This window comes from Neltuma alba, unplaced genomic scaffold (genome assembly GCF_004799145.2).
Source record: "Neltuma alba isolate B1F8T4 unplaced genomic scaffold, ASM479914v2 tig00007780_pilon, whole genome shotgun sequence".
NCBI classification, from domain to species: Eukaryota; Viridiplantae; Streptophyta; class Magnoliopsida; order Fabales; family Fabaceae; genus Neltuma; species Neltuma alba.
The window spans coordinates 1-17,849 of NW_021634863.1; the positions used below are offsets into that span (position 1 = coordinate 1).

General features: G+C 32.6%; 1 protein-coding gene across 2 annotated transcripts; it reads right to left on the minus strand.

The window, feature by feature from the left end:
• Positions 1-2,971: 2,971 nt before the first annotated feature.
• On the minus strand, positions 2,972-7,620 carry LOC114753212 (protein WHAT'S THIS FACTOR 9, mitochondrial-like). 2 transcript variants are annotated; one of them, XM_028941875.1, is made up of 2 exons: positions 7,610-7,620; positions 2,972-5,467 (listed from the first exon to the last, which is right to left on the minus strand). In XM_028941875.1, exon 2 carries the CDS (start codon positions 4,377-4,379, stop codon positions 3,129-3,131), a length of 1,251 nt encoding a protein of 416 aa, XP_028797708.1. In that variant the 5' UTR covers positions 4,380-5,467; positions 7,610-7,620; the 3' UTR covers positions 2,972-3,128. The 2 variants fall into 2 exon arrangements, with proteins under 2 accessions (XP_028797708.1, XP_028797707.1); XM_028941874.1 differs by lacking the exon at positions 7,610-7,620 and having other exon boundaries at positions 2,972-4,414; positions 5,467-5,677.
• Between the last annotated feature and the right edge of the window lie 10,229 nt (positions 7,621-17,849).

The following is a 17,849-nucleotide window of genomic DNA, read 5'->3' on the forward strand; positions in this document are numbered from 1 at the left end:
TTGTTATAAATAGTAACCCGAAACAAAGTTTGTGAAAATTTGATTTTCTAATCTAATAGCCAACAAATATGATTTCAAATGCTTCCATTTGATACATTATTGGATACAAAAGTAAGGTGTTACAAAATCCAGCACAAAGGTTTTTCATTATAAAACTAGTAAAAGAAAAATCCATTCCTTATTTCGTAATGAAGTTGTTGCCGACAACCTTCTTAGGATTATTTAGGGAGGAAATCACATAAGATCTAGTTGAATCAAAGAAGGCTATGATTTGAGGAAGGAAAAAAGGGGAGGGAATGAGAAGAGAATCACTAAACTAAGGAAGTTCATCTATACCTTTGTCCAATTTGAGGATCGTAAAATTGGGAATAAAAAGAGAGGCCTCTTGTGTAATCAATAGCGAGAGAGTAATAGCCAGCAATATAAGTAATTAAGTCCTGAGTAATCGACATTGGGAGCAATAGCCGATGTCTAAAGAAAAAAGAGGAAGGAGATGAGGAGAGGAAGGAGATGAGGAGAGGAAGAGAAGGAGGAAAGAGATGGGAAGAGAAGAAAAGAGGAGGGTGTTTTGGTCTTTTAGCCATCATTTCATAATTACAATTTAAGAATAGGTCACTTCAAGCAATTATGTTAATTCAGGAACCTCTTTCATAATTTTATACATTCAATGGTCTTTATTTGTGATTTTTCCTTCTTTATTTGTGACTTATTTATAATTTTCTCTTGAAAAAATTAGAGCTTTTTATCGGGAGCATAAAAATATGCAAAGAAAAGATTTTAGTTGTTATTAAGTCTTTTGTCTTTCTCAAAGAGAAAACTGACCATATTGTTTTGATGAGATTTATCGGGTTGAAATCTCAAAGTTCAAACTTAAAATTTTTTATTATGTAATCTTTTAAATGATAACTTTATTTCATGAGATGTGCTTTTGTCATGTTGTTCATAAGTGATTCCAAACAAAACTTAAAAATACGATTAGAAGTAGAGAGATATTTGTAGACATTTCGTAGATGGTGAAGGCATAAATTGCTGCAAGTGAGAAAAAAATTTCGGGTATTACTTATTCCTCTTTTGGAATGCAAATTATTAACATTTACCTAAAAAGTAAATGAAAAAAAAATTCACTCCCATTACTATAAAGTCAAAATTTTTTTTTTTAATATTGTTGAATTCTTTGATCCTCCTATAATATTTTAATATTATTAAAAATTTAGGCTAACCGTTGATCCTTAAATCAGTAACTCCCCAATTGGCTTTTTGTGCAAAAAGCTAAAAACAGTAGATCACATTACTAATATGCTACATAAGCAAAATCATTTACCTTAATGCCACAATCAAACTCATTCTTAAAGAGCTCGGATTTAAGAAAATAAAGAAACTCAGTTCAACGAGTTAACGAGTTTCACATAAATGCTTTTCTTAATTTTTAATAAAAAAGGTGACTGGAGTAACCTACCACCTATTTTCAAAGGTTTCAAAACATCTCTCTTTCCATTCTATGCTCATCGTCACTCTTCCTGAACTGACCTCTTCAACCCCTGGATACACATGTACAGTGTCTACAAAATACTAGCTAGTAACATTTTCAACACTTATATGAAGTATAACATGTGCAAAAAAACTAAAACTAAAAAAAGAAAATTAACAATTTAAAAATAAGTTAAATATAATTAACCACTTTGAATTATTTTTTCAATAGCACTAAATATTCTAAACTAATTTTTGATGCATTCAATATTATAAAACATATCATATACTAAAATTTGATTAAGTAGCATCCAACACTAAAAATATTTTTTCAAAGTCACCGAAAATTAATCTCTTTTGTCTGGCCACCAAAAATTAATTTAAAGTATTGAGTGATACTTTAAAAACACTTCAGTACATTGGATGTTACTTAACCAATTTTTAATATAAAATATTTTTTAATTAAATTTTTTTATATTTTTATATATTTTATATCAAAATATATCTTATGAGATCGAATAGAATAATGAGTACTGTTAAAAAATATTTTAAATACTGGATGCTAATTAATCAATTTTTAGTATATGATATGTTTTACAGTGTTGAATGCATCAAAAATTAGTTTGGAATATTTAGTGCTATCGAAAAAATAATCTAAAGTGGTGGATGATATTTAACTCATTTTTAAATTGTTAATTATCTTTTTGTAGTTTTAGTTTGTTTGCATACGTTATATATACTGCATATAAGTGTTGAAAATGTCGATAGTTGGGGATTTTGGAGACACTGTATGTTCGTATCCAGGCAGGAAGGGCAGTGAAAGGAGAGTGACAATAGGCATAGACTGCGAAGAGGGGTTTTGAAACCTATAAAAATAGGTGGCAGGAATAGCCTGTCACCATTTTTATTAAAATAAAAAATTAAAAAAACAATTATGTACAAACAACAAGTTTCTTGATTTCTTGAAGTCAAGCTCCCAAGAACGAATTCGATTGTAGCAACTAGGCAAATAATTTTGTTTACGCAGCATCTTGATAATATTATTTACTGTCTATAACATTTTACTCAAAAACCAAACACCCCCCCCCCCCAAAAAAAAATCAATGCCCAATCCGGTTTTAAAAACACTGGTAATTTTCCCAGTTTAAAAACAAGATGCTGCCAGGATCCCACCTCAAAACTCTTGACACGGAACGAAGAATCAAAGCAATCAGAATCAACTGGACCCAAAAAACAGAAAAAAAGAAAGGAAAAAAAAACCCTTTTTTGGAAAAAAAAAGAAATAAATCAAGACGATTCGAACCCTTTATCACCTGAGCTAGCTTCAGGTGGCATAGAAAACCATATATTTCCCTTACAAAAGAATGAAGTCAAAAGAAGTTAATTAGTATGGCAATGTTTCTAAATACAACCCCAACGTATAGAACGATTAGCCACAGAGCGTAGGTTAAAAAGATGAGAACCACAACAGTAAAGCCAAAGAATTCAGCAGTGAATTAAACTATTTACCAAAACTAATCATAGGATTGGTTATAATTTTCATTAACTCATTAAGAGGTCTAGCTACAAGTGTTGTGAAAATACCTCAAGGCTAGGATACAACCGGTTGTGTGACCATTAAACAAGAAACTGCAAAGCTGGTTGGGCAGTTCAACTTCTACTTAAGAACACTCGGCCATCTCACAGCCTTGCTCATCCACAAAATCCAAATCTAAGTCCAGTTTCGGAGAGTTCCCATTTGAAAACCTATTATTCACTCTCCTGTTCCTTAAAATCACCTCTGACTCTTTCATCAACTTGATGTACTTTTTCCTCACGCTCAGTAGAGGATGCTCACCTATAGCTGATCTATTCCTGTAAGCTTCCTTAAGAATCGCTGTACAAGTTTTGTTCCTAAGAGACAGATAAAATATATGGGGATGCCGTTCAAACGCCTTGTGCACTTTCTGTGGCAGCCCCAGATGTTTCTTAAGGCAGAAGAGCGTCTTCCTCTCAGCAGAGTGTTCAACAAAAAGGGAAAGCAGTTCATGAAGAAGCCCAACAAGTCGCTTCTCTGCTATGTCACTGTCCGGATCCAAATTTGAGAATTTCTCATAAGGTGAAACATAAGGAAGCTTTTGAAATTCATTAAGCCAATTCTCAATCTTCTTCCTCAGCCTTAAACCTTTTGATGGAAAAAGTGGAAACTCGATGGCCTCCATTGAGTCACCAAAATAACAGCCTCTCTTCATGGCATTCAGCTGCACTGTGGACCAAACTTTTTCTTCACTTTCCACTGCCAATCCCGTCAATCCCTCAGCCATGTCTACAAACTTGAATGATGCATCAAGATTCCGCTCTGGATACTGCAAGAAATCATCAGGCAATCCTAGATACCATTGCATCCCTTTGATTATTTTTAACGGCAGAACATTGTCTCTGCTCATCATTATCATCTTCTTTAACCTAGCTCTTAAGTCCTCCTTGAACTCTTCATAAACTGTTTCCTCTTCTCTGTGAATCAGGGCAGCTTCCGAAGTCAACCTGAACCAAGGAAGATTGTATTCAGGACCTGTAAACTCCTCAAAAATGGAAGGATATTTCCGCATAAATCTTGCAACCTTCATGGGCACACCTAACTCTAATCCCCTCTTAGAAACTGCAGAGATTGGAAGACAACCATTTGGGTCCTGGGCAATACAGTTTTTGAGGGCTATGACAGGTTTTAGTGGAATGGACTGGTGGATGTGCTCAATTGAGTCATAGTATGAGTCTTTCTTCCATTTCATGTACACATCCACATAATTGCATACCTGGATGTGCAAGAAAGGATGTTTTGGAGTCCTATATATAAAGGAGAATATTGATTTTTCAGATGATCTGAGCAGATTTTTAAGGGTTCTTGGTGGAAATTTGTTGGAGTCCAAAAACATTGAGCAATAAATCAGTGGCAGCACTTGATGATTTCCTGCCCAAAAAAAAAAAAAAAACCAGAAAAAGTGGTAAAGATTTTAGTTTAGAGCGACATTTGCAGTATTCCTGTTTGACCCTATATAGAGATTCCCATGAAGAAGGTTATGAGAATGTTTCAGTAGAAAATATAATAGTAGAAAAAGTTTTTTAAACAAAATCAAATAGTGATTGCAAAATTTTAGCAACAGGCCATAAGAAATTTTGACAAAAACTACAACCATTGCGGCTGACATACTATACAGTCCCACTCTCCCAGAGGGAGCTATTAAGTTGATACAAGTATAATTTAAAGAGGATGAGTAAATGCATTAGGCCAGAAAAACAACGTAACTTCTCTGTGAATATAAGACATCTAATCAGTAGGATCAACTAAAACTTTAACGTAACTTTCAAAGTTTCCACCTTTTCTTCAGCTGAAAAATAATTTCCAACTGCTACCAATTTTTTTATTTGACCTTCCTAACATAGGCTAATCAAAACCATTAGTAGACAAGCAACCTTGTTGGCTAGAATTATTAAAAGCAGAGCATTAGAAGCATATCAACAAGCAAAATATGGAGACCGAGCAACCTATATTGTTCTCAGTCATGTGGTCAAAGGGGAAGAAATTAAGTTCCATCTATATCCAAATCAATCGACAAATAATCTGCCAATAAACAGAACCATCAAGTAACTCTAACTTTCTGCTTCCATTTCCCAATTTGAACTTGAATAAATCAGCATATCTCAAGCATCAATTTTAGAATTGTACAAATACTATAAAGAGTAAATTAACATGAAAACTACATCACGAAAAGGAGTTTTAAAGAGGGCTCAGAATAGAAGAATCGAGGTATAACAACTGATGCACACTGATGAACTCTTTTGATAAACTTTTCTCTTTGAAGCATTTTAGCAGACAATTGATGGGCACTGTAATACGAACTGATAGATTAAGCTCCATATCTCGTAAGTCTTTCTCCAGACAACAAAACCCATATCATACCAGCTAACTCTCAAATTGCAAATTTTTTAGGCTTGGGGGGGGGGGGGGAGAAAGAAACCCACACTTTTCAGAGCGTCGAAGAAGATGGTGTGGAACTTTAAGCTGCTACACACAAGAATGACCAAACGTCGAGCTACCCCACAAGAGAAAGACAAGCTTCAAAGCTAACCATGGCGACGGCAAGAATGAAACGAGGAAAAATGGGTTTCATAAGGGGGTAGAGGAACGACGAAGTTGAAGGTGAGTTACGTGACGGTGATCGAAGGAGAACTGAGAACGAACATCGGTGGGTCCGCATGCTCTGCACAGCCAGGGCGTTTGCGCATGAAGTATTCATTTTTTTTTTTTAATTAATTTTCTTTTTTTAACCAATGATGGTTGGGCCGAGATCCAATCATCAGAATTAATTCTTTACAACGTAAGGAACCGGTGCTCTAATTCTTAGAATTTGATTATGTTTCAAACAAAATTACATCTAATAAGAAAATATTTGTGCCTAACCAAAAAAAAATATTTTTCTTTATTTGTGTTAAGTTATATCTCGTAATCAAAAAATTTTTTTAGTGGTGCCAATATACTAAATTGATTAATTTTTAATGCATCAAGTATCTTGAACTATCCTAAATTTATTAATTTTTAGTGCATCCAATGAAGTTTTCAGTATCCTAAATTAATTAATTTTTAATGCATTACATCACCTTAAAGTATTTTTCTAATAGTACTCATTAAGTGTTAAAAAAATACTTTGGATGCACTAAAATTAATTAACTAATAATAGTAGGTGTTACCGAAAAAATATTTTAAAGTGCTAGATATAATTTAATCCAAGTGAAAAAATTAATAAAAAAATGGATATAGCATTCCTTGCTCATCTTAGGGAATGCAGATTCCATCAATGGCAAGGCTGACTTTGCAAGTGGCAGAGAGTGTCAATACTGTGCATGGGATTCGAAGCCTGAATGGTTGAAGGAGTTGGAGCTGAGGAAGAAGACTGACATTACGACTCTTAACAATATGCATACACACATCTATTCATGAACTTTTAGTCCATATATGCCAAAACTTTTACTCAATATATGCCAGACATTGTACACTTTTTTAGTGCAAAAATACTTATGAACATTTAAAATGAGAGAAAGATATAATTTTTGTATCCTAAATCAACCACCTTCAGATTTAAAAGGGGAGGTTGATGGAGAAAATTATGTTTTTATTGTTACGTTTAGGTTGTTTTGTTGCTTCAATTTTCATTAAAAAAAATGACAGAAAGATGACATTGCCATTAACAAGAGCCTACATTTATTACTTTTTGTGGTGGCCCACACTAATGTCTAGTCTAAGTGTTAGCTTTGAATAAAGGTATAAATCTACCCATTATCTTTTATTCAATGTGTGCCATATATCATAAACTTTTCTCACATGCAAAAGTATCTATAAATGTTCAACATGGAAGTAAAAATTATACAATCATTAAGTTAAGTTAGCATTAATAATGGGGTTAATGCTGTTTTTTATTTTTACACTTTGTCTTTATTTTGATTTTGGTCTCTAAAGGTTAGAGCCAGTATTTTTGATCTCTCAAGTTTATTATATTTAAAACCATTAATCCCTATAGTTTGAAATGGACTTGAGGGTGAAGTTAATAGTCTTAGGTTTTCTTATGTCGCATTAACACCATTAAGTTTACTTATTTGAAGAACTAATGTGGAAGATGACGTGGCAAAATTAATGAGTAATCAAATAAAAAACCTTGACTTATAAAACAAAAACTTTAAAACACAAGCACAAGTCGCACTCACTTACTGATTGAGAAAGCAATTAAAGGAAAAGGAAAGGAAAAAAGGGTTAGGTTAGGGTAAGGAGGGCTCACTTTTTGGAGAAGTTTGACCTCACCGCCACTGACAATCAATGTTGTTGGCAATCATTTAGTGAAGGTTTTTGTGTGCCATGTTTTCTTTACTAGTTTTCGTAATGTACAGTTATCTTGTTTTCTTTATCTAAGAGATTTTATGATGCTAGATATGAAAATCGCTAACCTATCTTTGTTGATGCTTGTCATCTCTACAAAAAAACAGCTTCAAAATAGGGACATCTCCATGTATAGTTTAGAAAGTGGATATGTTTCTTTCTTTTTGGTTATGACTATTTGAAGAGTGTAAGCAAAAGAAAATAGACATGGATGAAGCTAATGAGAAGAATAGGAACCTATCTTCTTCAATGAAGGCTATGAGAAATAAAGAGTAGCGAGAATCTACCTCATCAAATGGGGGTTAGAATTACTCATGAGTTAGAGGAACTGTTGTTATTGCTTCTTAATCAGAAAAAAACTTGCCAAGTGTGTAGAACTATAGAGCTGTTGCAATATTTCCTTGAAAAGAAAAAAGGCCTAGCTGTTAAAAGGAAAAGTAAAGACAAAATTGGATGAAGAAAACTAGTAAGAAAAACATAACATACAAAAATCGTTACCGAACAATCGTCAACAATATTGATTACCGATGACATTATGGTCATGCATCTTTTGTAAGTGGGTCCTTTCTTAATCAAAACTCCATGTTTTTTATTTGCTTACTCATCAACTTTGTCATAATACCTTCCATGTCAACTCTCTAAATAAACAAACTTAACAGTGTTAATACCATATAAGCAAACTTAACATTGTTAACTCCAACTCCAAGTCCTTTCCAAACTATAGGGATTAACAATTTTAAATAAAATAAACCTGGGGGACCAAAAACATCAGCCCAACTTTAGGAATTAAAACTAGAATGAAGAGAGTGTAAGGACCAAAAATAGTATTAACCCTCAATAATATTTAGCACTTTATCAACTTATGAGCCATTAGAATCGTGTCAAAAACCAACATTTAAAGTTTTTCCTTAAAACTTGTTGATCATTTTGATTATTATTGAAAATTGTTAATCATCTTGATTATTATTAAAAAGAGCTTTTCTCATGACACAAAATATAAATCATTGTAAAGAAGTCAATCATAGTAGAAAAGAATTAAACTTAGTTTTTGAAAATCCTACTATGGTTATAAAGAGTCGGCTTACTACAATGACTAACCTTAATAGGAGAAAAACCAATTACAACAAAAGCACTATCATGGTCAAAAAAGGATTTGACCTCAATTATCGTTTTTCAAAAAATCATACGTTCTAAATCTATGAAACAACACATAAGACTCAGGGTACACAAGAATGCTTATAAGCGTAACAACAATTACAATAAGCCTTAAGGCACAACAACTACCCACAACTTATCACAAACATCTATCACAATAAGATCTAGGGTTAAGCCTAACCCATAAGTTATATATCTGCTCAATTTAAATAATCACAACACAATTGAAAACATTAACATATAAGTTTTTCAAAGTAAATCAAGTGTAGATTCACACAAAAAAATATACATCAATTATGGACTCTTTCTAACATCACTTTCCTAAAATCTAGTTATCCAACATTAAATAAAAGTAAGTATATACCAATTACAAAAGCATGTGCGCTAAGATAGAAATGTACATATCAATACAATCCCAAGCCCTAAGAGACCCACCAGGCAATAGTGCCTATACCTCTGGTTGCTTTTTTTTTGCACCGAGTCCAATAGGATGACTCTCTTAAAAATAATGAAGAACAACAAGGTTAGACAATTAAGTCTTAGTAACCACAAATTAATTTACAACTTATACAAGCATGATGATAAGTCAATGAAATAGTGTCATACATAAATATCATAAGTCATAAAACATATAAACATAGATGTAATAATCAGCATTATAATTTATGCCCTCCCGTTTATCATACTCCTTCTTATAACTCTTCAATATGGACCCAAACCACTCATACTGAGTAACCCGGTCAAAGGTTACCCAAATTACTTTGGCTCAACAAGTCCCCTCACCTACACCTTATGGTTCAACCAATGCTCAAGAAGTATTAATCCATGTTGTGTTGACTTCAAAAACAAGTCATCCACCACATAGTAAATCCCAATCTCTATTCATAAGCCCAATGCATGATCATAATATAACAATATTGTCAATGTAGGATTCATTATGAAAAAAAAATATTTTTCTCAATTCACAATAAATACTAGAACTTCACTTCATAACATATCACAAGACTGCTAATACAAGTTCATAAATTCAAGTCAACATACTTCCTATTTTACCAAAGTTTAGTATATAGGGAAAAAAACATAATTTATTCCTAGACATAATTTTCACAATTCAATTGAATAGAAAAGGTAGAGAAAACATCTTACAATCCATGTCATATATATAAAACAATTTAAATTAACCTTGATTACCTTAACTCTAAGTTTAACACTAGCATGAGCATAAAAGCACTGATAAGTCTCATATTTTACATATATCCTTTTATCCAAACTTATGTTTTTATAGCTCATAATTGTGTATTTTGAGCCAAGTTAGAGGTATTTGTGCATTGATTGCATAAGAGTTAATTGTGTGCCTTTATGTGCTAAATCTTATAACTTTTTTTCATTCTTTGGCTCTTGTGTATTTTATATACTTCAGACTATATGACTATGAGTTTTAATCCCTTGCCAATTTTCTCAACCTAAAGCTATAACCATTGTTTTCTCAACTCAAACAACCCAAAGGAATCATCATCATAATAACATCATTGCAACACATTTTAACAACTTTGGAATTGATATTAACTTGTTTTTTTTAATAACATCAAGACTTAACAAATTAGAAAAACTATTGTTTTCATGAAATGCCTACAATATACTTTTCAGAATTGTTGATTCAGATGAAAAGCCATCATTGGCTTATGTTTAGGAAAGGATGCAAAGGGCTAAAAGTGGAATCAATGATATATTTTATAGAAGTAAAGAACTATAAAAGCCTTACACAAAAATTATTCAAGCTTGATAGGACAAGTATTTGAAGCAAGAACTTCATTGGAACAGCTTATATTTTGAATCTTGCAGTCTTGTATAATCCAAGCTTGATTAAAAAGAACATATTGCAAAAATATTCATTTGATGTGTTTAAGTTAGTCTCAAATGAAAATATTGATTATTGTACAATGATGTTGCAAGTTTTTATTTACCATGATTGTAAAACATCTTTTGATAGATATTCATGTGAAAAAGCAAATCAAAAACGAGATCCTCATAAGTATATTTAATATCATGTTTAAAAGCGCTTGTTAATTCATATTTAATATCATATATCTAAATATAACTAAGTGTCTTTTATTCTATTATGCAGATTAGTGGTAAGAGTAATCTTTATTTGGTTAAAGGAGAAGGGTTTCGTTCTCTCTAAAAGGCAGTGTGCTCTCTCGCTTAGCTACTTACTTTTTCATACTCTTCCTATAAGATAGGATCATCTCATCTACTAGTACCACATTTCTTTGTCTTTTTCTTTTTGGTTTTAGTTTTTCCTATAAGTTCTTGCCTTTTTCTGTTAGTTTGTAAAGTTTTTTCATACTCTTTAAAGCTATGTTACTCTCTAACTGTGGTGAGCATTACACGGATTTTTGCCAACAACACTATTTCTTTGTTTGGATCTTGGATTATAGACATGTTCATGCTACCAAATTTCAATCTTTAATCAATTTATACTGGCATTTTTAAGGATAGGTTGCTATTATTTAATAGCATTTTGACTATTTTTATGACAGATCTTATATTCTTAGTCATGGCTCTGGCATTTTTCAAGGTTTAATACTCGCAATTTTTGAATGGCAACCGAATATGCCAATATCCAAGGTTTCTTTTCGATATGTTCATATTTGGGTTCAAATCAAAGGCTTATATTTAGATTATTACACAATATGAGGCCAAGCAATTTGGTAATTTGCTTGGATCTAATCTAGTTTATGATGCCATTTGTTTATTCAATTGTCAAGGTATTCAAGTTAAAGTTAAACTCCCAAGTTGTATCTTATTCTCACAAATCCCTCCATTCAAAATGAAATTGGGCAAAACTCTATAGCTTTCTTTTCTTATTGAGCTGTGCTGATATTGTGGAGAGTTTGTGCTATATATAGAGCCAAAACAAGTCAATTGGAATCACATTACATGGCATTAAGTTTAGAAAAAACCTTACTTTGAAAAATTCATTCTCAAATTACTATTCACTTGACAGCTTTAAAAATAATACCAATTTTGAAAATTCATAATTAGTCCTAGAAATATTAAAATGAAGGGATTTCAAGTTTTATTTGAAGGTTACTAAATGTTCTTAGAAGGAAAAATACTCTGTGTTCAAAAATCCATTACACTTGAGCCCAATTTTCACGCAAACTTATACTATTTATTGTTAAATTTTTAGTTTTCTAGAATTTATGCCTAACATTAAATAGGCATAATCTTTTACACAAAGCTTTAATTTTACTAAATTATTTCTCATTTTAAAGATAAAAGTGGGATATGTTAAATTCCCAAATTTCATAAGCAAATTCCCTCATTTGTTTAAAATCATGTGGGCTCTAAAATAGGTATAGATTAGGTTATTTTCATCCTTTTAATCTCCATTCTTGCACCATCATGCCATGTCATTTCATGGATGTCATTTATCATGCAAACAACATATAATTATACTTTAACTGTATTATACAATGTATAAGAGTTAAAGGGTCAACCAACCATAGTCAGTGCATGATTACATAATATTATCCAAAAAGTCCATACAAAAAATCTTCAAGCAATGGCCACCTCCTTGCCTTTCCTTTTAGTACTTCTATCGTCTAAATGGATAGGATTTAAATATAATAGGAGTGAGATTTTAAAAGAAATTTTGGTAGCAAAGAACATCAATCATAGTATCAAAATATAAGATTGATTCATGTGATATGCAAGTGTTTAACTTATACATTGTCATGCCATTAATATGCTATTAACATGCCATAGAAAGGGAGCACATAACTTAACTATACATATTTTTTAAGGCATCAATGCAAGAACTTAATCCCATTTCAACATTCAAAACTCAACCACATCATGACACATACACATAACATAAACAACCAATGCAATTTAACAATAAAATTGTAAGTTTTTACTGCCTTTTTACAAACTTGATTCCTTGATCTCTTTCTCTTGTTCTTGAGCTCTTTCTTGTTCACTGCCAATGCCTATCAAGCAAACAACAATGGCATTTCAATCAACTTAACAATTCTATTAACACTTCACTACTACAAAGAGGTCTATTTTCATCTCCTATTTTCATCTGAAATTGAAAATAGATGAATATAGGGGCCCATACTCATCTATTGGGCCAAAACAGATGCGTTTAGGCCTCCATTTTCATTTGCTCAAACAACCAAACAAATATGGAGGCCCATATTCATCTAGTAGGGAGACCAAACGAATATGGGCCCTATTTCGAGCCCACCGAACTCTTTTTTGGCTTAACTTACCTTCAACTCCTCCCAAAAGTACTCTTCTCCCTCTTTCAGCTCACCACCTCCTTCTTTGAACCCTCTTCAAACTTCAACTCCCACCCCTTCTCTAAACCCTCCCCTCTAACTTCGCCCCCACCTCTCTCCTAGCGCCCCTCATTTCCATCTCCCCTACCCCCACACCTCTCTCAACGCTCCCTATTTCCATCTCTCCTCCCCCCAACACCCACCCCCACCCCCACCCCGGCCCCTCGTGTACCCTCCCTACGTAACAGCTCCCCCCCACCCAACCCCTAACATCCCTGTGTCCCCCCCCCAACATTCCTCCCACCCTTCAGTTGCTCCCCTTAACATGGCAACTCTCCCTTTTTCAATTGAAGGTCGACTTCTCCCCTCGTTTCATATTTTTTCCTCTCTATTTTTTTTTACTCACATTTTGTTTCTTTCTGTGTTTCCAGCAAGCTTATTATGGGTAGTCTACAGCTCTCTTTTATTTCTCATTCTTCACTTCATAGGTAAGTTAGATATCTTTTTAAGGATGAATTGATCATATATATGTTGCTGTTTGATGAACCTGTTGGAATTGGGAGGCTTGTGATTGTATTGTAATTTAGATTTTTGATGAAATGCATATGTATAACCAATAGAATGGAATTGAGTTTTTGATCTTATATTATTTAGTTTTTTGTTTTCATTATATCCATTAATTATGAAGAAGGAGTGGTTTTAAATATTTTTTTGTTGTAGTTACGGTGTTTGACGAAATGGCTACATGAATTATATGAATTTACGCTAGAAACAATTAATAATGATTAGATTAAATAAATTAGTGAGTTTAAATAGAAAAGTACATCTTTTATTTATTGCAAAAAAAAAATTTCTTGTAAAATGCTATGTTAAAATACTAACTATGTGATTAATAAAATTTATTTCTTTGTTTATAAAATGTTTAATATTAGATAATATTTTATTTCTTGTTAAAGGTTTTAATTTATGTTCTTTATTTGTTGATTTTAGTCTTGAATTACATTAAATTATTTAGAATTACTTATATATTAACATAATGGATCGTAGTTGGATAAGTGCTTTGAGAACGTCTAAGGAGTATGAGAAGGGGGTAGAAGAATTTATTGAATTTACTAAAAGGAATACTTATGACAGGTCTGGAAAATATTTTTGCCCTCGTGTTAATTGTTTAAATGGAAGATGATTGACTATTGATGATATAAGGGATCACTTATTTTGTAAGGGGATAAATCTTCGATATACAAGATGGATATAGCATGGGGAAAGAGGAACAATGCCATTGGTTGAAGAAGAGGAAGTTGTGGGTGGCTTCAAAGATAGGATGAGTGATATGATTTATGATGTTGGACTAGGGTTCTCCGCACAATCATATATAAATGACAGTTTGCAAAGTGATGCAGAAATAGTTTTATACCCTAAATGTTCTACGTATACATGGTTGACAGCTATATTGAAATTATTCAATTCGAAGGCAACTAATAGATGGACAGATAAAACTTTTATGGAGTTACTTCAATTATTGGGTTATATGCTTCCAGCAGATAATATTCTTTCAAATAATCTCTATGGGGCAAAGAAAATATTGTCTCAGATGGGAATGAGCTACGAAAAGATACACATCTGTCCTAATGATTACATATTATACGGGGAAGAGTATGCTGATCTTATTAAGTGTCCAAAATGCAAATCTTCATAATATAAAGTGAAGAAGAACAAAGATAGTGATGGTGATGCTAATGAGACAACTAAAAGGCAACCTTTGAAGGTACTACGGTATCGTTCGATAATAACATGATTCAAAGGTTTGTTTGCTAATGCAACAGAGACAAAAAAGTTGACATAGCATGTTGATGAGAAAATATCATATGGAAAACATCTTAAGCACTCTGCTGATTCTTGTTAACAGAAGAAAATGGATGAAATGTATCCTGGATTTGGTAGTGAGCCAAGAAACCTTCGTCTTGGGCTTTGTACAAATGGAATTCATCCTTATGGTACTCTCAATAGCGCATATAGTGCTGATTTACAACTTACCTCCCTGTTTATGCATGAAGCACTAGTATATGATGTTGTCTATGATGATTTCAAGACCAAAATAGCCAGGGAATAATATCGACATCTACTTGGTACCTTTGATTAAAGACTTGAAGAAATTATGGGAGGAAGGCATGGATGTGCTTGATGCACATAAACAAGAGTCCTTTAAGTTGCATGCAATTATCTTCACAATGATAAATGACTTTCCTACCTATGGAAACTATAACATCCTAACTTTTAGGCCTAGAAGTATCAAAATTAGCCTGAGATGGACAGGCTACCAGACCCTTTTTGACAGAGGTCCTAGAGATTTTCTGAAAGGATAGAAGGATTTCCAGGGACTAAATCGTAAAAGAAAAGTTTTCTGGGACTGAAAAAAAAGAAAGTTAGAGACTCTAGTGAAGTCTCAAGGCCCGAGAATGAGAAATAGAGATGAATGTAGGCCAATAGTTATGTTGGAGGCTTCAATGAGATGAATTTTGAGGTTAAGCCAAACCAAGGGCAAAATTGTAATTTTGCAAAATTTCAAGCTAGTAAGGGAAAAAATAGAAATTATGCTCGAAAATCCCAGAAAATGGGAAATTGTGGGTGAAGGCCTGAACACTTTAGAAAAATTCTAGAAAAATGGGAATAAGGTTCAGAGGCCTGTATGAGGCTAAAAATAACAAAAATGCCCTTGGAAGGAAATTGTGGAATTCCTAGGGTTTTGACTGATTTTGAATATTATAAAAAATGAATTATTTAAAGCATAAGGAGACATTAGATAATTGGAAGAAAATGGGAGAAAATACTTGAGGAATTATCACAGGTTTTAAAAATAGTTTTGTCCCCAGAAAGTGAAGAGGTTAGCTTTAATGGAATTTAAAGCCTATTTACATACTATCTGGGCAAGTCAAATGTCTAGAGGTTGACTTTTGACTTAAGAAAAATTAGAGGAATTTCCTATGATGAATAGATAGTATTGGTACCTGGAGACAGATTCTCGGAGTCGTAGACCAATAGAAAGAATTCGGTCAAGTTCACTCCGAAATAAATATGATTAATTATTTTAAAGGAAAAACAAGGGAAGAGAATAATTCCCTCTTTAGGCATGATATATAATGCCATGTGGATTTATTTGAAGTGAGAAAATAGCACCAGAACATATCCCAGTGGTCCCGGGTAAGTCAAGGCCCGAAATAGTACCCTACACGGTGCAAAATGGTAAGATAGGTAAGGGCTAAGGGTTGTATTTTACACAAATTTTATATAATTTTCTCTCTATTTTAATGCCAAAATGATGAAGGAATGTGGAGGAGACAGGTGTACAGTTAGATAAGAAAAGAAGGTATTACGTGTACGGCTAGATGAAAGATACGTGTACAGTTGGATTAAAAGCATGTGGATTGATGATGTAGGCATGATGTCATCAAGATGATGTAAGAATGATGTCATGGGACACTTGTCACCATAAGATTAGAAGATAAAATGGACAGTCCAAATCAAGCCACATGGTTTTTCATGTAGTTTTCACTACCTTTGTGGTTATTGAGCTTGGTTATGGATTTTAATGTTTTTAATCAACAACTCAGATTCAGTCTTATTTTCTATGAATACCCCCTCCCTACCCCTCATTTTCATGCAAGCCATGGACCTATAGGAAAACTTTTTCAAAATAATTTCTAGAGAGAGAAAGAAGAGGGAGAAAGAAAGGCCAAGTTGTCCTATGTCTAAAACAAGGTATGTTCATGGTTTTTCATGTAGTTTTCACTACCTTTGTGGTTATTGAGCTTGGTTATGGATTTTAATGTTTTTTAGGAGCTTAAAACCCTAGGGGGCATACTACACGAAATTGTTAAGGATAGGAGAAGATGAAATTGATGTGAGAATATTGTTTAAAGCCTTGAAAGGAACACGAATCAAGTGGTTTTATGTTGAAATTAGTTGAATTTCATGATTGTGTAACTTGAGAAAATGCTTTGGCCAAACCTGGTTCCTGTGCCTAGGATGTGATTTTGATTATTTTGATGCTTCCAATATGTTTAAAATGAAAAATTGTGTAGGGATAAGATGAAAGGATGAAGTTAGAAGCATTGGAATCAAAACTAAAAATTAAGTGGCAGATTTCGATTTGGGCCTAGGACCAGGGGAAGGTGCTGGATTTTGATGAATCTAAGTTCATATTTAGATTCCTTGGGTAAAATTGTGTAGGATTGGCCTAAGGAAATAATTTTCACAAAGCTAGAACACTACATTATAAATTAAGGAAACAAGGATCAACTTTAAGGACATAAGTCTTCCATGTTGTGTAATTCTTAGTCCTAATAAGTAATGTAATTCTAAGTCAATTATGAAAGTTTGACTAATTAAGAAAAATTAATCAAAAACAATTATGAAAAAATATTTTCAAGTCTCAGAAAATTAAGAAAAAATAAGGATAATATTCCTTGAGAATTATCTGATGATGTATAATTAGTTTTATGACCAAATTATCTTTAGAAAAATTACAAAGGAATTTAAGGGTGATTTAGGCTAATTTGAGGCCTTTTATTTGAAAATTTTCAAATAAATATTTAGAAGAAGAATAAAATCCCAAGAAAATTCATATGATATCACAAGGAATTATAAGAGATTATGGGATTAAAAAGAGATCCTCAAATAACCATGAATTTTCCTAATTCTTTTAACAAGTGGGAAAATCAATAATGAGAAGCAAAATAGTTTTTATATATATATATATATAATTGATGGGAATTCAAGTTTGAGCTAAAGAGGGCATTTTAGAAAGAGAAAAATGAGGAGAATAAATTATGAATCTAACAGAACATAATTACAGAGGCCAAAGTATTGTAATTATAGAAAAGAAATTAAATCAGAGTAAAAGTGTACTGATAAAGCAAGAAGTAGAGCCTTGCACTTTGCTTGGCCCACAATTTGCCACTTGTCAAGCCACAAATAGAGAGGATTTTGACTTTTGAAAATTAAACACATTTGGAATTACTTAATTAAGAGAGAGA